General features: G+C 38.0%; 1 protein-coding gene across 3 annotated transcripts in view; it reads left to right on the top strand.

Moving 5' to 3' along the window:
• Nucleotides 1–21,222, top strand: part of SLIT3 (slit guidance ligand 3) — a 547,006-nt gene that overhangs the window by 290,376 nt on the left and 235,408 nt on the right. For all 3 annotated transcript variants that reach the window (XM_075102153.1, XM_075102154.1, XM_075102155.1), the window contains one exon: nucleotides 20,191–20,262. In XM_075102153.1, coding sequence (XP_074958254.1) covers nucleotides 20,191–20,262 — 72 coding nt within the window. The remainder of the gene's footprint in view (nucleotides 1–20,190; nucleotides 20,263–21,222) is intronic.

Here is a 21,222-nt window from a genome sequence, read left to right as displayed (position 1 = left end):
CATGTTGCTTTGATCTCAGCTGGTATTTTTGAGTGTTTTCAGAGCTGGCAAAACAGGTCAGAGGTAATGAAACAGTCAGCTATTTGAAAATACTCATTAGAGACAAGCCTTTTGCACTCTTTAAGGGGTGAAAAGATCGTATTACTTCAACCTTAAAAATGTGTACATAATTTTCCTCCTGCTTATCCATAAATTCACACTGCACTCAATGTATTCCAACAGTGTATTCCTTTCTATCTCCTGTAATTGGTATTCATTGTGATAGTGACCATAATGCATTCAAGAGGGATCTCTGTAGCCATGACGTTTGCTTTCCTTGAAATTCTGTTGTAATGCAGCATTATTACAACATTAAAATAACACGTTACCAACTTACCACCTTCTATGGAGAACCATCACCTGCAGCTTAAGTTAATTTTATGAATATATTAGTTTGAGCTCTTGCCATCTGTTCTACCCCTTATAATAAATGCAAAAAGCATATATTTCACAATTAACTCATTAAGAAGATATGATTGATTGAAATGCACATGCATGTTCCCTACACAATGCAGAATGCATTTAAGGTGAAATATGCAAAACCAACCAAGCAGAAAGTCTGTGTCTTAGCAGTGGACATTTTGTGATACACTAATGGTTATTTCTTTACATCTTCAGCTGGCCTCATGCAAAGGGCCAGCACGCCAAGTGACACATAAGTTGGTTGCTTGCATTGCCTTTTGAGAGTCAAGGCCCACTTTTGCAGGGACTGACGGGCTGTGTGTCACAGTTTTGCTTGGGGAACTGCTGCTGGCTATACTGGCTGAGGACAGTTTGGCATAAATCATCCCTTTGCTTTTCTGTCTTCTAGTTTATTCGGTTCTGAATCACTAACCTTTAGAATCTACCTACCCTGATTGTTCTAAATAACTTCTTTTGTCTATCTTATGGTAAAATCAGAATAAAAGGCAAGAAAACATAAATGCTGTGCAGCCTGACTCCTGGCAGGCAGGAAAGCGTAGGGAGGAATTGCATTTTTGTTAGCCCCCAGGTGAAAGTGCCTTACTGCTTACCCTGTCTGTTTCCATCAGGAGCATCATAGCTGCTGCGGCCATAGCCAAGAGTAAACCTGTTAGGAATGTAAAGATTTAAACGTTAATTTTAATTTAGAAACTGCATCCTTTTATTCAGTTTCTTCTCTGCCTACACTGAATAGGCATAACCTTTTTTCCTGTTATTTGTGGTGCAGCGAAAAGGGTAGGCAATGCACACACCATCTGTACTTCCTGATGGTACGTGGAAGAGCAGCATCTTGGGCACAAGGGTGCATGCCCTGCCTATAGGGAAGGCTTCCACTGTGTCCCTTCCCTCACACAAGAGCCTTATGCAGCATGGCTGAGGGTGAGCAAAGTGTCTTGAATAAGGACTTAATTCTGCATTTTTCTAGAATATGGTACACATAGGCAGTGCCTTCTGAATAGCTGCACTCTCTACCAGTTTATTGTGATTGTCAAGAAATATTGTGTTTTTCAAGTGTCATTACAATCCTGAAACCTCTGAATATATGTCTTTTAACATCATAAGGAGTAGTCGTTACTAAAAATTATCTTCTTGGGAAGAAAGTTTTGTGGGATTTTTGCATTGTCCTCTGATGCTAAAAGCTGCCGGTTCAGCAGTACTCTTGCTAGCTAGTGAGCTAATGTCAGTCTTGATAGCATATTTTTGCAAATGCTCTGCAGTGCTGTTATGTCAACTCTTCACATGGTGAAGTGCAGGGTTTGGACCCAAACTGCAGGATATTCCTGTATTTTCCGAGAAGAGCTGCTAAAGGGAATGCTGCTTCCTTGCTTTATTCCTGAACACTTTAGGATGGTCCCAGATGCATCAGGGAGCAATGGCAGAAACATATGCAGACTAATAACCTGCAAATTCTGCAACACACGTGATAAATACTGGACAACTCCAGAACCATTTCAGCAAGTATTTAAATATATGTCATATTTGGTAGTGTGATTAGACTATACTTGCATTTTTTAAATACATTTTGGTTTATATAATCCCCTTTCCCATGTCCCTCGCTAATAAATGAAACACCAGGTGGACTAACCAGCACAGAATGATCTTAAATCTGTTGAATGTGCTAAACTGCCACTTGTACTTCACTTGAGATGGATTTCACAGATTGAAAATGCACTGCTGATTCTTTTTTCTTTTTTTTTTTTTTTTTTTAATGAAAACATCTGCATTAAGTAGAGTGGATGTCTGCTCTGTTCTCCTGTCCAGTTGTATTTTGGGAAGTATTTGTTTCATGGATGGCCGTAGTTGTGGGCTCAACTAGCCACAAGGGATCTGTCACTGACAACTCATTAAAAGCCAGACCATCACTCCTAAGAAACAGATTTCCTCACTGTAAAGTTTGCTCTCCCTGGAGTAAAATGTCAGGTAAATAAAAGCTGAAATATCTCTTAAGTGTGCTCTACCTATAAAATAGAAGTACATAAGGCAGCAGTACTTAGTAGTGGGAAGATGTATGTTTGGTGGCATTTAATATGGTGGCATTTAATATTTTTATAATTTTCATTTTTCTGATGCAAATCGGAGCTGACTACCTTGGTAATAAGGTTATACATAATTTTGATTTACCCAATTTCTGTATTCAGTATATCTACTGCAGTATATATTGTTTTCAATATCAATTTTGGGGCAAACCATAGATTTCTAAATATTTCCTGTAGGCATAAGACAAGCATAAATACCAATTGTTTTTTCCTTTTCTGGAAATGGATTTCAAGCACCATTTAAAGGCTGCACTTTCCTTGTTCTTAAAGTAAAATCCTATCGCTGATGACAAGAAAGACAAAGTGTACCACATAGGCCTAAGTCATCCTTTCCATCTACTTCCAATTCTGTTCTGATCTTCCTTTGCTGTCTGTTTTGCATAATTTATTGCCTTCTCCTGCCTAAGAGGGCTTCTTCTATAGCCATCAGCAATGCAGCTCTGTAAGTTGGTGATCAGTGGGGGTTTTGAAGAGTGACATGGACGTGTCATTCCCGTCAGGAAAACAGCACATCTGACACAGAGATGTGGACAGTTTGCCACAGGAGACTGAAAAAGTTCAGTATTTGGGTGTGAGAACCCTAAGCTTGAAGGTCACTTTTAAAATTTATAGTGAATTTTCTGTTTGATTAGGTAGAAAATAGTTAAAAAAACAGTTTCAGGAATCTAGAGATGTAAGTTGTAAGTTGTATATAATTCACTTGCCTAAATGTGACATCGGTATAAATTTTTAAATGAGACCACAAGTTCCAAGTATAGGGCTTGACAAAAGAAAACCTCACCCCTAAGTTTGAATGGGATCCATTATCTGGGGTTTGAAACCTGCTACAAAAAGTCAGGGCAGCTATTGATATTTCCAGGGATTACTTATCTGCTTACTTATTTTGCTGATCTCTTCTTGGTGCTTTCTAGGCTCATTATTCTTTTATCCTAGTAAAGCATAGATAAATTTTGATGCAGCACCCATACTGCAGCACCGCTTTTGTATGGAGAATAATGAATAGCAGATTTGGCCCTTTTCTGTTTTAATAGTCTTACAAAAGTCTCTTTGACAGAAACAAACTCCAGAAAATACCATTATTTAAAAACAGGCTATGTGGTATTCTTACTGTCCTTTTGATATAGAACTTGATTAAAATGGGATGTGACATCAGTTGAAAAAGTATGAAAAAATTTTCATTATTTTGTACTTTTTTAGGCTAACCTATGCCTACAGTTTATCTTTGGATAATTTATGCTGTCTTTGTGTCATACCTTAATTTTGAATACATTTGTTGAAAATTTCCTATAGCATTCATCTATGATTGTCAAAAGGAGCTTTTATTCTGAAAAATAAATAGTACTGGTTTTAATTATAATTCTAAATAGCTTCATAACCACTGTGAACTCTGAATTTACATCATTTTTATGATAGCCACACCATTCCAGGTTTATTGATTTTGTCATTTGCTTCATTACATTTAATGCAAACCTTTTGTATGGAATTATTCCGGTGTTCTGCTGGGCACGGAGGGGTCAGCTTATGCAGTCTCTAGCCAAAACAGCATAGCAATATCACTTTAGTGCAGACTCCATGAATAAATGGGGGTTGTAAATACTGTCCACCAGCAGAATAAAGTTTGCCTTCTCCTCTTGACCTTTCCAGCTGGACAAAGTTAAAACCATAGCTTGGCTTGAGTTGTCTTTTTTTTTTTTCTTTCTTTTTTTCCTTTACTTTTCTTTTCTCCTCTCCCCCTGTGTTCCAGCTCAGCTCTTCAGTCATGCAACACATGTCTTTTAGCTAGAGAGAAAAAGAGACTTCTGGCACGAGAGCAGGAGTCGGGCAGCGCCTGCTCATTCCATGGCAATGCCACATTTTGCCGTGGGACTTGCGTGGCAGGACTAGCTCTGTGCAAAATGGAGATCTTGCCTACAGTGAAGGGATCTGCAGGGAGTGCCGACCTGCTGCTCAGAATCAGTTTTGAAGAGCCAATGTGCTTTTCAGCTTTCAAGGCAGAGATACTGTGGGCCTCTGGAGTCTCAAGTTGTTTTACCATTTCACTGGGATTAAGTTTTGATATTTCATTTTGTAAATAGGCAAAAGTGTTTCTGGATTTCTTGTACCTTTTAAGGTGAATAGAACTTCCTCAGTTCTTAATTAATACTGCATCACTTTTTCTGGATAACACAATTATTATTTTTAATCTAACTTCATTTTAAAAAAAAGTGATGAAAACACTGGTGCATACCAGGTAAGTAAATGGATTCTTGTTTTCTCCAGAAGGCAATGACTTAGGCTCAAAAATTAATTTCAGTAATTGATTGGGAGACTAGATTTCCTGCACCGCTCACTCTTGACCACAAAATAAGATGGATGTCCCCTCTTCTTGACCCCACCTCAGCAAGGCTGCTACTTGGCTATTGTCAGTCTTCAACTCAGCTGCAGCTTTCGGTGAGAGAGCAGAACCGGGTATTTTAAATGATGATGACGACAAAGCCTATGTAGTTGCTTGCCACGTTTAGAGCACAGAAGGGAATGATTATGTTTCTCATTCAGTGATTCAGTCTGCAATATGGCTTTGCTGTCTTGCAGTTGGGTGGCTCCATGAGACAAAGTGGCCGTAGGAAAACGAAGCCACTTGCAATTCAGTTCAATACAAAATTGTTGTGTCTTGAAAGGAAAATGCTTTTGGAGGAAAAAAGAATTAAACTGTAATGGTATAATTGTATTTTACAGTTTTTTCATCTTAAATTGGTTTTATATGAACATATGTTCCCTGTGTTTATACAGCAAGGGATGTTATACGGTCCTTTTAAACAGCTGAATTGCTGCATCATTTGAAAATTTCCTCAAAAGAAGCTCAGATCATGTAAATCCTACATGGATATTAAGAAGATCTTGTGGAGGATTCTCATTTTATTTTATTTTAAATAATAATGTTTGTGCTTGCATCTGCAGTGTTTTCTTCCAATCTAAAATAAAGATCTAACTCTAAGTGAAGCACAGAGGGTATCCTCAGGCTTTCAAATATCTGTTATGATATTAATAGAAATAGTGTAAAGTTGATTGTCTAGGTGTAAATCAGAGAATGGCTTTAGTAAAATAGCTTTGAGGTAGGCAAGAATAAAAATCTTTTTGTTTAAGACCAGATGATATAGGGTGAATGCGAGATGGCAGCATTGGAAAGGGATGGTCTCATTTGTGCAACCGATTTCTGCTACCAAGTATCATTTTCCTCCACTTTTTTTTTCTACGAAAAGCCTGTGGGATCTAACTTTGCTTTTGTTTACCCTTTGGTAGTCCCATAAATGTCAAAGAAACAAATGAGAGAATTCTGTCTTCATGTGGAAGTAACCTCTGCTCTGGTCTTTTGTGGTTTTTTTAAAAGCTCTTTTTGGAGTTATTTTTCCAAATCATTGAACAGTAGTACAGTAGCGCTGTGATAACATGCATACACAGCTTGTCCAAGGTGTCATTCTCACACTTAGAATAAGTCTTCCTTTCTCTTCTTTTACTAAGGAAAATTAGGATTTCTTACTTGTTCTTTTGAAGGAACATGAGGCTTCCAAGAATGATCAAGATTATTTCCCTATGTGAATCTGCCTCAGTATCCTGCCAATCAGAAGTTGCTTATAAGGGAGTCATGATAGTTCATATTGGCATGTAGAATTGTGCTTTCCCCCCAAAAAAACCCACCAAACCTCAGAATTCAGCTCATTTAAACAGATAAGCTAATGGGCTATATAAAACTGTGATGTGGTGCACAAGATTTCTTAAGGCAAATGGTTTGTGTTAAGATCCCTGTAAGCAGTTCTTCCTGCATTTTCAGGTGTGCAACTTGCAAGTCACCACATCCAGTCTAGTCAGTGCAGCGAAACATTATTCTTTTTCATACACATTAAAAATTGCTTGTCATGACGTGTGGTGGGAAATTGATGTTTCTGGTGTGAAACTTAGCGTTAGAAATGAGGTTGATTTTTTTATTAATTTATTTCTTCCTTCTACTTTTTTTGTGACCCCTCAGTAGCCCTGTGTGTGAGATTCACCCTTGAACCTGCTTTATTTTGTATTTAATTTATATGCTTAAGCTCGGGTCATACGCAGCATCAGCTATTGATTAGGTCCTGCTTTTAAAACAAGTCTTATAAGGAAGATGACTGCTGCAAGGAGGTCAAGAGGTTTGCCTGGAAAGATTCACTGAATAAGGGGGCTCGTAGTTATCTGAACTGTTTTTGTGGGGGTTTTGTTTGGTTTTTAGCTCTCTGCCTTGAGCTCACATTGCTTTTCAAAGATGTGATGCTCTCGCTTCTTGCAGAGCAGCTGGAAAACATAATTAAGGGTTAATGTTCAGGCTCGGGGGGGGGGGGGGGGGGCGGATGAGCAGCAAGCTCTTGCCAATAAGTTAGGCAAACAGCACTCTCAGGAGAATGACTGAGAAGGATGGGAGAAATGTACTGTGAAGCCAGTTTGCAGGTATCCTCTTTACCTACTACAAAAGATTTGTTGCTTGGGTTGCAAGAAAGAAAACTTTGGGGCAGGGCTTTTCTCTGGCCATTTTATTTAAGTGCTGTCACATTTCAGTATGAATTAGATATTTGAGATTTTGCTTAAAAGGTCGGGTAAGGTAACTGGTATGCTCTTTTGATCCAAACTTGCTGCCTAATTGTACTAGGGAGTAAATGTTTTCTTGCACATGACTGCCTTTTTGTTGTGACAATCCTGGCAGAGGAAGCAGCTCAGCTGTCTCTGCTATGAATATATTTATGGACTACTGTCAGGAGAAAATAATAATAAAAAAATACCACCTAACAAGAAAGTTTCAAAGTCATGTGGATTAAGTTAACTTTTAAGAATTTTTGCTAATGGCTTTAATTTGTAAGGCTGGTAGAATAATTATTCAGTGGCTAGTAAGTAAATGTGAATGACCAGTTTAGACATGTAACCATTTGTATTTAAGAAATCATGATGTCTAAGATGACCTAAGGATTGATGTTATTAATTTCAAAATGAAATATTTTATTTAAAAATTAAAAACTCAGCAATTTGTGGAGATAACTATTGAAGTTTATAATTAGTAGTAAATTCTGTACCTGTATCTGCAATATTTCCTGTTGATGTTAGATATAAGGTATAAAAATTAGTTAATAATACCAACCATATTTCTAGTAATAAGCCATCTTCTATCTATATCTATTTTTTTCTTTTTAAATTAGGGATGCAGTTATTTCATGATGCTCTTCTTACCAGTTTTAAATGGAAAAATTCTTTCATATTTCTGTTCATTAAAAGTCCTACATTAATAGATAACTACAGACTTTTAAGTTACCTTTCTCAAGCTTCCTGCAAGATGGAATAAAGCCCTTTGGAGGTGCCCTGTCATCCTGTTTTTGCAGTACGTGTTGTCTTGGAGATTATGATTGTCCCTTGGTACTGAGATTTCTAAAGTGTGAAGTCTCAGATCCGAGGTCAAGTTATGCCTTGTCCAGCAGTTAATCTCTCCAAGCGAGTAGTGATCCGGAACGAAAGCTGAAAGACTTCTGTTAGGCTGCTTTTAAATTCTACCCAAGAACTAAGCTTATGTGATGATATCAGGTACCAATAGGGTTTTTGATGGTAATTTTACTTTCAAGTACTGCGATTCAGTAAAACATTAGTGCTGCTATACATGTTTTACCTATATCTTTATAAATTTACTTTGTGACAATAGAAACATTATCAATAACTATCCATTGCAGAGAGTGGTGGTCAGCACTTTTGGTATAAACTGTCCCTGTTCCATGATTTAGGTTGATACTTTACACGTCCTGAGGCCAGGGAAGCATATTTTAATTTAGAAATTATGTGGGTTAGTGGAACTGGAAGTGTTGCAATCAGTTCCTGAAATTTTGTAAAACCTCCTTATTCTGCTGACAGCTGTGCCTCTACAGGGTGGATGAATAAATATATTAAAGGGTGGGGGACTCAAATAATACAGCAATCACATAAATGCCAAAAATAGATGGATGTCATTTGCTTTTATGAATTAAAAGAAATAGAACTATGGTTTCATGTAGGTGGAAAGACATACTCCCTGGTGAATATGGTGACGAGTTGTCACCCACACTCTGTGCCCTGTTCTGCAGGGTGTATAGCAGTGCCACATTGATTTGGTAAAACATTGTTCAGAAAGTTAAAGAACTGCTAACAAAAACTGAGTATAGTGATCCAAACATATTGGACGCTTATGGTTCATATGGGTGTTCAAATAGGAACATTTGTTTCAAAATGCATGCAAACATAAATCTGCAGGATGGATTGCTGTCCTTACCCTGGGTGATAAACATTTCACAGATGACATGAATTTGGCTGGCTTGAAAACAATAGAACAAAATGGCTTTTCTTGTCAGCTATCATCCAGTTTGCAGTGTATTTTCATAGCGCTTTTCGAAGTATTTCAAAATTGATGTAATTACGGGGTCCCAAGATGACCAAGAGCAACATTATTTTTGGTTCTTGTTTAATACGTCAAGTCTTTTATTTGCTTTCCTTTCCTTCCATCTTTTCTGGCTTTTCTTTTGATTGACTTTTCTTTAAGATTTGTGTTGGTTTTTTTTCTGTCTAGAAACTAGTTATTCTTTCCTAACCCTTCTTGTTCTGTAGATGCCCTGTTAAGTGTTTTGGGCTTTCATTTGTTGTGTGCAGGAGTTTCGTTGACAGCGTAGGTGAGTTTTGCAAGTGCTCCAGGAATGGTGTAGACTTGGGCAAAAGAGTGGATGGCAGAGGAAGACACAAGTCACAGAGGCACAGTTTGTGTGACGTTTTCATTTTGAAATACGCCATGAGGTTATTAGCTTGTATCTGGATAACTACTGGAGGAATACGGATGGGTTTTAACTGCCTAACAAACATTTCATGTCTCTGATTGGACTTTGGCAATACTGATAATGAGAAGTCAGCTTTAGGCTGGCCTGCTCAGGACTGTTGCATGAGGCTCTGAATCCACACAAAAGGAGGGTTCCTCCCCCATGGACCTCACCATATACCACGCAGGACATGACATCTATGGATGTCACATCTATGGAACATCTATGGAACAAAAGATTGTGATTTTGGAGAGGGCCATTTGGTGAAAGTTCAGCAGTTAAAACTAAGTATGCACGGTGCATGGCTCAGAGCAGGCTCCAGTCAGATTTCTAGCTGAAAGCCAAATTGCTTATAGCTTATCCCCTTCCCTATAGAAATGATTTCCTGAAGTTTCAGGGTCTCTGTAACAAAGGTGCTTTCATATCACTCGTCTCCTAGCTCCTGGGTAAGGCAGTGGCCCAGCACCCTCTGGTCCTGGAGCCACTCTCAGACAGTCACTGCTTTTTCACTGAAGGATCTTCCCTAGTTTGGAAATCCTGGTTTCTTTTTTACACACCGAGTGTTTGCCAAGGATACCCCTCTTTGTAACAGTAACAAAAAGGCAGAATATAGTGCTTATTTGAACCCTTTACCAGTCGTCTTAGAGTAACAGGAATGTTATTTGCTTACCTATATAATAAGTACTTACATATTTACATACATTATATGAGTAATCAAATGTACTCATGTAACTACATAAGTTAGGTATATAAGCACACTCAAATGCGTAGAAAACTCAGAGTACTATTTTTATGAACATAGTACAAATTAATAAATATATAAAAGCGCACAGCAAGAACTCACCCTTTCATCAAAGTTTTTGTAGTGTAAGCGGGTAATGCAGAAATCCAAAGCACATGTTTTGTTAACTTATTTCTTTGAAATCACATAGAAGAACAAGCATATTTGGGCTATGAGTATAGTCAGAACTGTAACCATAAGAAGTAATTCCAGTGGGAATTCAGATGTGGAACTTGAATTAATTGCCTTGAGTAGTGAGAACAAAGTTTGATGTAAATGTCTTAAAAGCTCAGAAGCTTTTAAAGACAATGACTTCTGAGGTCTCTCTCCCACCCTTAGCACAGACTCATCTAAACTCACCTGTATGCTTATCTAGTAGTGATTACAAGTCAATTGCAGGTCTGACTTACAAAATGAGATGTGATGCTAAGAAATGACAAATATAAAGACTCTTAAAAAAAAGATGATGTTGCACATGCATTGAAGCAATGACTGCAGGACAAATTTTAAGTGGTTTTATACTATCCATTTTTGGCCTTGTTTTGTATCAGTAAAAGGGCAACAGCATTAAGAGCATAGTTACATGATGTACATGGGTCTGCTGCTCCTTTTCAGTAGGCCTGAGAAATACATACCTGCAAAGCAGAGAACATATAATCAGAGTGAGGAGCCAGAATTTGGAGCTGCCTGTGGACCTCAGCCATTTAGGAGCATTTGTGTGTTAAAAACAAAATCTCTGATGTTGATAATGCCCAGACCGGTAGGCAGTGAACAAGAGAAAGCTGTAGCGAAGTCAAACGACTCCTTGTCTTAAAGTAATTGAAAACACTTCCTTTTCATTGGTTATTTTACAGTGGGAGTTATTAGAATAATTTAAACTTCATGTCCCAAAGGCAAGTTGCTGTTGCCAAATCAGTATAAGAAAAAGGGGTAAAACCAAACAAAAGACCTGGAAGCACTCCCCGCACACACCTTTCATTCTCTGGAGTGCCACTTATCCTAAAATCAGAGCCCACAGTTGTATTAAAGATGAAATGGCCTGCTCTTTGGAACCCTGTAGCAGAGCTTCTGAGCCTGTACTGAGCATGATCAGTATTGGGAACCTGTGTCAGAGTGATTTAAAACTATGGCAGCATCTTGAAATACACCGTGTTCGTTAACTATGCACCAGTGACTGTGGGTTTTAGTTACTATTTTAGCATTTCTTGGATGCTGAGGAACTGAATACAACCGTGTTTAAAAAAATAATCCCCCAAACCAAAATGGGGCCCTTGGATATCCCAAACTGTTCTTCCCTCTCTAGCATTAACTGGCTATTTTTGGCTGGATCTTTTTTATTTAAAAAAAAAAAAGTGTGATAAACCAGGATCTGACTGAAAAATTAATGGTATGTTATACTAAGATACTACAGTTCGTAAGTGCAAGATGTTAATTGGGTATTCACAAGGTATTAATTTTCTAATAAAAAAAAAGTCATGAAAACACAAGAATCTTTACTGGATTGTCCAAATTTACCAGCCGTGTAACAAGACTGACACTCTGCTGTGACTTTACTCACAACATTTACTGTTTTGGTATTATTTCCTCATAATTTTTGTCTTAAGAGCTAGAAAACATATCTCAAGTCATTGTATGACTGTGGTGGTAGAATTAATCAAATGTAATATGTGATTTCAAAGGGGACAGATGTCTGGAGATCCAATGTCAAGATTCCGTTCTGCGCTGTCATCTCCCTAACTGTGTAAAAGAAGTGCTTCTGGCGTCTGGCCCTTGGGCAGCTTACCTTCGCTTAATTGCCGAGGTCTACTGCATTTACTCTCTGCCACAATCTCTATCTCGTCGTGTCATTTTCATGTTTGCTGAAAAAGTCTAGGCCTCTTAAAGGCCTAAGAGCCCTAGTTTTCCTCTCAAAGCTGAATTAGTAAATTATTAATAATAAAACTGTACAAACAATGAAACAGCAGAATTAATATGATTTTTGCTAAGCAGCCCTATTAAATGACCACCTTGCTTTGCTACATCCCACCCTGTATCCTGGCAGTGCATGTGGGCATCTTTAGCCCCTTCTCCTGAGCAGCTCTGCGCAGCCATGAGCTGCCTGGGCTCCCGCTGGCAGGAGCTGGGTGCGCGGGCAGTCCCTGGGAAGACCCTCGGTGGTGTCCTCAGGGCAGCAGTAATGTCATATGTATCCAGAACGTTTCTGTCCTGCGCTGTGGATAAGAACCAGAAGAGCAATAACCCTGCCTTGTTGTGTTGCCCTGTAGAGTTTTGTGCAGCCCTAAGGCTGAAGCCACATTTTAGAAATATTGGTAGCTCCAAACAAATTTTGTCTGTCTTTGACAACTGACAGCTGATTTAATTTTTAATTTTAAGGGATTAAGCATTCTTTGTCCTTCTTTTATAAGTTTTGGTTCTGTAATGAATTTGTTACTACACGGAACATACGCATGGAATCATTTTCAGGGAACAAACCCAAACCCCGGTTGCATGCTGCTATATTGATCGGCCGTAACAGCTAGCCTGTGGAGGCTTATTTGTTTTTCCTTCAAAATGAGCATAACTTATGTGCTATTAGTTCCATGTAAGTAATACCGTGATGGTACATGAGCCTATGTAAACATTGACCTTGCTTGTAGTGTGAATCTTGACGTGTGCCTCTGACAGCAGGGCCATCGGGGGCTGGCCGTGGTGCGAGTTTGTGGTGCTGCTGTCCTCGGGGAAGGATGCAGGCACAGGGAGCCTTGCCCCTGAAGGCACGCTGTCCTTGTGTCTCCCTTAGAGCACCACATGGGCACGCTGAAGGGAAGGACAGGTCTCAAGGTTTGATTGAAGTGATGGCGACAAACGTGTGAATAGAGGTAGCTTCCAGCCATTGTTGCAGGTCAGGGGTGGAAAGCAGCAGTTACTTAGTGATCCTATTCCACCTGCAGCAGCTCGGTGGATGCTAACCTTCTGCACCTCTACCCTATGCTCTTTGTACATTACAAATTTCTACTAATTATTAAGATTAAATATCTGCATATTTTTTTCCATAGAAAAGGTGCCTTAGTTTCTGGTTTTCCAGTTTCATAGAAACGTCCCTAATTATATGACGTCCTATTAATTCCTAATATGATTCCCTGGTATGATTTCCTATTAATAAGGTGAATGCTTAGTAGCATTTTGGAATTAGAACTTTTCTGTACATGTGGTATTTGGTACTTGTCAACCGAAAATAACAATAAATAAACCAAAGATTTAAGGAAGTGCAAGCCTTCTGAAAATGTAAAAACCACTATGGTAAATAACTTTCATATTCTCTAACACCCATTTTATCTTCCTCATTTCTTCCCCTTTTCCCCTCTGGGGCTATGGCAGAGGAGAACAACAGATGGTTATCAGTCAAGAGTAACTAGGGAAACCGCAAAACCTGCCCCAATTGCTATGGAGACAGCCATTTCTGTGCTTGGTATGCACTATTTGTTACATCAGCAATCAGAGAGAGTTAAAAAAGGAAAAAAAAGTGTTCTAAACCCCCTGATATTGAAAGGAAATCTTGGGTTTGTGTGTATTTATTCTTGTGGGAAGAGGCAGGAGTAGTCTACATGTTCATTTGCCACTTAGGTTTTGTATTAAGCTAATAAGATGTCTATTTTTTGACAGCAACATTTTGAATTGTGAGTTAATGTAAGAAAAAAAAACTTAAATACTTAATACTTTTGAAGTCTGCAGAGTAATTATTTATAAGCAACTCTTCCCCTCTAAAACAGATATCCCTCCCTCCTTATTTAGCAACCTGGCAACATAGGTCGGGTATGAAAATTGAAGACAGAGAATATGGCTGTGCCCAATTATTTCCTGCAGATGAGCTGTTTCAACTGTAACTTTTGGCAAAACCACATCTTTAGGAAACAAACAAACAAAATAAAAGGCATATTGGAACACTTTTAAAAATCCCAGAGGGAGATTTCAGCTTGATCACAGCATTTGTCATTTGTGTTTTGCACCACCAATTTACTTCACTTGAGAATTATATTATTTATTTTAATACTGAATTTAATGTACCAGTTCTTTAATTTTTTTAATACAAGCAAGCTCTTAGGGAATGATTTTAGTAAAGCATCAATAAAGAATAAAAATTGAACACGCAAAACACATGAAAAGCTACTTTGAAATAACTTTCTATTATTTCAATTTAATTGAGTTTAATATTAATTCAAGGGACCATCTATTACCTATTGCTTCCTTATTGTTTTAATTTAAGGATAAGGACTTTAGTTTGGTAGGTGAGAAATTTTACATAGATGTAGTATTGGTGTCACTTTCCTTTGAAATTTTAACATTCTCAAAGTTATATAAGGACTGGTTTGGAGGCTGGACAATAAATGTGATAGAGCGTATCTGTAATTGCTACAGGTTATTGAAGAGCTTCAGTGCTAGGGTGTAAACTTTACAGGAAAGTGGTGACATAGACCCATCAGTTTGTATTAGAAAAAATGTCCAAATGGAGGATACTTTGGAGATGTAGTTAAAATGAATTTTTTTCTGACAACAATTCTAGGATAAATTACAGTGAATTTACCTTCCTGTGCAATGGCTATTGAAAACTCCTAAAATACTTTAGTAATAAAGTACCTTTAATATGGATACTTTTGTTTAAATATGCAAGTCTTTTATTAATGAGAATATGGCTCTTATTTAATCTCAGATCTTTAACATTAGGTATCTGTAACAGTACTAGAGTAATTTCATATCTGTTACAGTAGTAGACCTTTCCTAAATATGCAACTATTCTAACAGTTCTTTTTATGCTAAATGTGTAAAATATGAGAAACAAAGAAATCTGAAAAGGATTTATTACAGTACTTGTTATTACAGGCCTTTATTGAAATATTGAAGTAGATTCTGGGCAAAATATCGAAAGAGATTATAGTAATTAAACAGTGTAATTAAAAACCAGATTAACGCTCGAGCTCTGCAGTGGCCTCAGTAGTGTTTCTAAATGGAAAAAAAAAATCCCTCACTGAAACAGATGAAGTACAAAACACTGATTATATAGTTCATTACTGTGAAATGTTGATGCTTGAAGGACCTCTTCTTCTGAAATGTGAGTATGGCTAATTATAGAAAAAATATTGAAAGCCTTTATATATGGCATCAGGCTAGTTGGTGTACTATGAAGAAACATTGCTAGTAATATAAATGTAGGGTTTTAAACATTAACATTTAATGTTAGTAAAAGATTAGATTATTTCAATTTTGGAAAATTTCATCCTGGATGAATTCTTTAATATTTTAAAACAGTTTTTGGTTGGTTTTGTTTGTTTGTTTTTTGGTTTTGGTTTAGGTTTTTTGTTGTGCAGTTTTTGGTTTGTTTTTTTTTTTTTAATCTTAAATCTAGCAGCATGATAAAAATTATATCAGCTTTGTTGCTGGGAATTTTATCTCTCAAATGCATGTGAAAACTAAATATTCCTTATTATTGTGAGAAAAACCTCCAAGCCTCAGTATTTAAAGGATTATTTGAAATGCCAAAAGAATATCAACATTGTAAAATCCTGTGCCTTCCAAATGTTATTTGAAATTTAACTCTCATGTATGATAGATAATGTAGAAATCTAAATGGATAAGTCAAAGTTATACTCTGTCAGGGTAATTGTGTTTTAAACAGTTAAAGCAGTGTCTTGGCCAAACCATAGACTGTCCACTGATGTAAATCTGTCAGGATGCACCGTTATTTCTCATTTCATAGGAAGGTGATTCATGCCTAAGTTTTTTTCTTATAAATATCACTTTTAAAGATAGACAGTGATCAATCAGTTGCAAATAATTTAGTCACATAATTTTTCTGCTTTTCAATAAAAACTGAGACTAGCTATTGAGTCACAGTTAGAGTCAAATTATAATAATACCTATGGCATTATGTATTATAGCTTTACCATATGAAAGATACCTTTTTTACAAAGATTTTTATAAATTCTCGCATTTGTCTGTGTCACACCTCACCTAAAGCCCATATACCCATTCAGTATTTTCTTTCATCAAGTGTTTTGCTCCATTCTCTGAGATCTGCTATTGCTCTTTGTATCTGTTAGCATTGTCTGGTTGCTAATTGCCCGTCATGGAGATCTTGGATCCCTGGAGCCTCTTAGGTGAGGTCAGAGTAGGTAATTCAATCACACGTGAGCTGCTGGGTTTCCCAGACAGGGATCTCAGCTTGCTGACGTTGGAGCAATAGCCCTTCTGACAACGTCACCGAGCCTGAGTCCAGTGCTTTGTGTCTAATGCATGAGAGATTCAGCATTTAACCCAAACACTTTAACCCAAATAAAAGCTAGATATTTATCTGACTTTGCAAAAACTTGGAAGTTCAAAGTTTGGTCCTGTTTGTTCATGCCTTGGCTTGTAGCTCTTATAATTGTGCGATACATGTTGTAAGGCTATTTCACACAGCTTGGTTATTGTGGTTTCATTCATCCTTTAGCCTTTTTTAAATGTAGAAGCTTGCTTTTTCTGTGTGAGAACCCTTACAGCTTAGTGCTGTATTCCTTCAAAAGGCAGAAGGAAACAGAGGTATAAAAAGTGACTTTGTCCATTTTAAAATTGTGTTTTAAATCTGACTTTGTATTGTCTGGCCTTTTTTCACCGTTACATTACACCATTACATGCATAACATCCTGCTTGTAATATTGAGGAGAAGATCTTCTAGAAAAGGTATGAACACTGACAAATAGAGACGGCACTTAAATCTGAATAAATGCTTCTGCTGGCTGAGACCATTTTTTAAGTTTACCTGAAAGCCTGGAGCAGCTGATCTGTGTCTCAGGTAGCAGTGCTCCATGTGTGCACAACTGATCCATTCAGAAGGCAGCGGTGAAGAAATGAGAGGTGTCTCACATGTTCCTTAAGGAAATGTATGTGCCAATTCTGAAATGCTGATTATTTTTTTCCCTTCTTTTTTTAAAGTTGAATTTTTGCTTTCTCTGCATGTGGTTAGTTTTATTCAGGTAAGATGTTCTTTTCAACAAATGTTAGGCATGTCTCTCCTGTGCACTGGAGGGCTGCATGCACAGCTTACCCACTTTTGAGTATGTGATCTGGCTGCTAGTCTGCATCACAGGATTTTTATTTTGCCTTCACGGGTATAAAAGTATGTGTTTAATACCTGTCTTTGCCCTTCTGTAAGGCTTTACCTGAAGTTTTCTCAAAACTTTAAAGTACACAGTGTCTTGGAAGGAAGATATAGTTTAGACGTTAAAACTCCCAAATCTCTTGTCTCTGCTTAACCACTCACCAGGGTGCTGGAGAGATGCAAAGACATAAAATTTCCATCTTTACACATTGAGACATAAATGGGGAGGTGAAGGGTCTTAAACACAGTCATGCCTAATTTAAAGACAGCTAATAGTTCTGTTGCTTTTGAGAAGAAATTCTCATGCTTAAACACAGATGTGAATGTTTTCGCATGATAAATATCAGGAGACATGATCTCTGCCTGTTACAAAGAAGCAATAAATATGTGGATGTCTCCCAAAGACTGTGCAGCTTTAGTTTATGGGGCATGCAGAATCAGGGTGTATCTTTAATGAATATTTTCCCTATTTACTGACTATCCTGCTAAGTTCGTGTCTTCTGGGTGTCTGGATTAATCATACGGACTAAACTTGGTTGTCAGCGCTAGCATGATTGGACCTATAGAAATATGATTAAGATTGCCATTCTGCTTTTTCAACAAAAATCAAATCTGAAAGAGCTGCGTTTTTGGTTTTTTGGTTTTTGTTTGTTTTTTTTTTTAAATACACCGCATATGACACCCTTTAATCAGAAGGCTTTGTTACTCACACACGGTTTATTTGCTTATTTTAGTGTATTTGGCAGAAAAATTGATATTATAGTATAACTTAAATGAAAATAAGTAATAATATATAGTACTTCCTGTAGGAGAAGAAGGAGAGGTGATTCTCAAGTTCCACCTGCTTTCTCTTTGTCATGCTAGCACTTGCCGACTTTACGCTTAAGAAAGCCAACTGGAGTGTAAAGTCCTTAGTCATGCAACTAGAGTTACATTTGACTCATTTTAAGTTTATTCCTCCTGAAATCTACCATCATTTCTGTTTGAGCAACAAATTTCTAACAGCCTACACAACTAAACAGGGATCTCAGAAAAAGGACACTCAGCTGCCACTATCTACACACACACACATATATATATACAGTTGCATGCTAGTTACATATGTATAGCTTTTAGCACCTTTGCTAGGTGGTGGGAGAAGCAGAGAGAACATAAAAGAAAGATATATGTGTATACTTGTATACCTATGTATATATACAATGCATGAACTCTTACGCTACAGAAAAATCCGTTTTGGATGATTGTACATCCCGGTATCTGTCAGTATAGGAGACATCACGGAAGTTTAGCCGAATTCAGCATGTTCTCCAGTGTTATGAGAGCAATGAGAAACCTCAGGTGGGCTTTATGCTTACTAAGCTTTTTAGTAGACCTTATAGTGTGTATGGTTTTTCATGCACTTTAAACCACAAAAAAACTGATGTTCATCAAGGCCAGACTACATCATGAAGGATGAGTTTCTCACAGTCTACAAATATATATGTGTTCAATATATTTAATGTTAGTAGATCAAACTCAATCTTTAAAGGGGTGCATAAAGATTGTATTTGCCATTGCTTCACTTAAACCTTTGTATTTCTCTTTACCCCAAAGACACTTTGGTTTGGTTTTTTGTTTTGTAATTATACTGTAGTGCTCTGTTTGTGCTTTGTTGTTGTGTAATGAGATAATTGTGATAAACATCTATTTAGACAAAAAAATTAGGTAGAGCAAATTATTGGAAAGAAATTGGTAAACTATGCAAATATATACGTGTAAGATATTTGCAATCTCTGTGTAGATATTTATTATTTTGTAATAAAAACCAGAAACTGCAATGAAATCTCGGTATCTTTGTTCATGATACTTTACATACACAGGACAATTGGTGCCCCCCTCACCAAATCTAAAGTATATGCTGTGCAAAGAGCAGTATAATATAGAGTTCGGAACCTGCTTCTAATTTTTCATGAAATGCAGATATTGTACTTACACGTGGTTAGGTACATAATTTTATTTCTCTAAGTGTAAAATTTAAAGGATCAGATGTCAGGAAATGTAATCACTGAATTTTAAATTGCAACTTAACTTTAATTTTCTAAGCAAGAGAGACAGATGTAGCTGTACTGCTGTAACCACATACATTGTAAGATATATTTAAATCATGCGTATGCAGGGAGACAAATGAGAGAACTCCACCATCCAAATATTAAATTACACATTTTGAAGTAAAATAGTGTTTTAAGTGTACGTGTGTATAATGCTTTCTGTCACTGGATTGCACTCCCTGATGCAGTTAGACAGAATCTGTATTTAGTCAGAAATCCTTCAATAGAATGGGCTACCAGATGGGACCAGTAACAATGCAGAGAGGCATCGAACCACCACAGACATTTGCTGCTTAGAATAATAAAAAGACTATAAAATTAGATTAGTTGAGTCTAATTTGGAATTGGTATATTCCCTATGCACTCTCACAGCTCTTGGGCAGATAAAGCCTGGAGATTTAGTACTGTCAGGACAGAGGACTCCAACTTCCAGTAAAAGAAAAAAAGGCATTCTGGGAGGTCACGGAGGGCAGCACAGTGACCTCCAATGATTTACAGGCCTTTAGCTTAATGAAATTGTTTCAGTGACATGACGGTAAAAGCTCATAATGGATTGGATGCCCTAATGTAATGAAATTACTCCCTTCTGCCTTTAAAAAAAAAAAAAAAAAAAAGGCGCAATTAATATTTACTGAGACCTGACAGGCTTCAGAGTGCGGTAGCGTGCAGCGCTGTCAGACAGCAGCGAGCAGAGCCAGAGCAGCGTGGCAGCTGAGCAGCCCTGCGCCGGGTGGCGAGCAGGCGCTGCGAGGGGGTGGAGGGACACCTCGGTGACAGGGAAGCCCCAACCTGGCGCTCTGAGGCAGCTCTGCCTGTACTGGCCAGCCTTCATCCTCTCCCTTCCTTTCTGCAGGCAACTGGACAACAACCAGATCAGCTGCATCGAAGATGGAGCCTTTCGAGCCCTGCGCGACCTGGAGATCCTGTGAGTTGACTTGGTGCTGTGCTGGGGTGGCGGGGGGGTGGTTCTCCCCATGCTGCAGTGCTGGGCGAATCTGGGGGCTTGATATCCTTCCTTCCAACCTCAGACCGGTGGTATAGGTAGCGAAGAGAAATCTCGCACTTCCCCCAGGCTGGGGTTACTGCTAATTAAACCACAATAGACGACTTCTCCGCTACTGCTCCTGAGGAGAAGGAATATTGCCGTGCTTGCTGCTGTGTGGAACAGATGGGGTTCAGCAGTATTCCAAGTGCGTCCGATGTATGCTCTGCAGCCAGAAACCTGGCCAGGTCTGCATAATGTCGAGTAGCGGATGGGTAACAGGTTCGTGGGGAACAATATTAACAGATATCTGATTATTGCCCTAGACAAAAAGCTGTTTAAAAGGTGCTTGGTCTGTAAGAGGGAGGAGAGACAGGCGTTTGGCAGGCTTGTTCAGTGCAGTCATTGGCTTTTGGGGAGGATCCTTCTCTGAGGGCTGAAATAACACCACGTTGTGCTCTTCATGTACCACAAACTTTACACATTGGCTGTTAAAGCTGCAGCACAGACCAAAAACATAAAAAAGGAGTTGACAGTGAAAGCTGACTCCAACAAAGAAAAAGCACGTTAGATTTAGAGCACTGTCATTGTAATGCAAAATCCATTATTACCCAGAAATCAGTATCTGAGCAGATAATTTGCTTATTACTAACAGTTACTTGTTAATTTAGACACCTTTTCTGGAACAGGTTTTGACTATATGAACTGATACAAAGCTTTCCCTGTTACCTGAAAGTTAATGCCACGAAGCTGAAAGTGTTAATGCTTGTGAAATCACACAGTCCTAAGCCAAAATGGAGAGGGACTGGGAGGGACCCCTCCAAAATTCAAACCCTCAGCATCTGAACTGGAGTTAATGCTGGTCCACCACTGAAACAGTATACACTTAAATACAGCAGGGAA

The sequence above is a fragment of the Phalacrocorax aristotelis genome, chromosome 8 (assembly GCF_949628215.1).
Source record: "Phalacrocorax aristotelis chromosome 8, bGulAri2.1, whole genome shotgun sequence".
NCBI lineage: Eukaryota > Metazoa > Chordata > Aves > Suliformes > Phalacrocoracidae > Phalacrocorax > Phalacrocorax aristotelis.
This window is presented reverse-complemented; position numbering and strand designations above follow the sequence as displayed.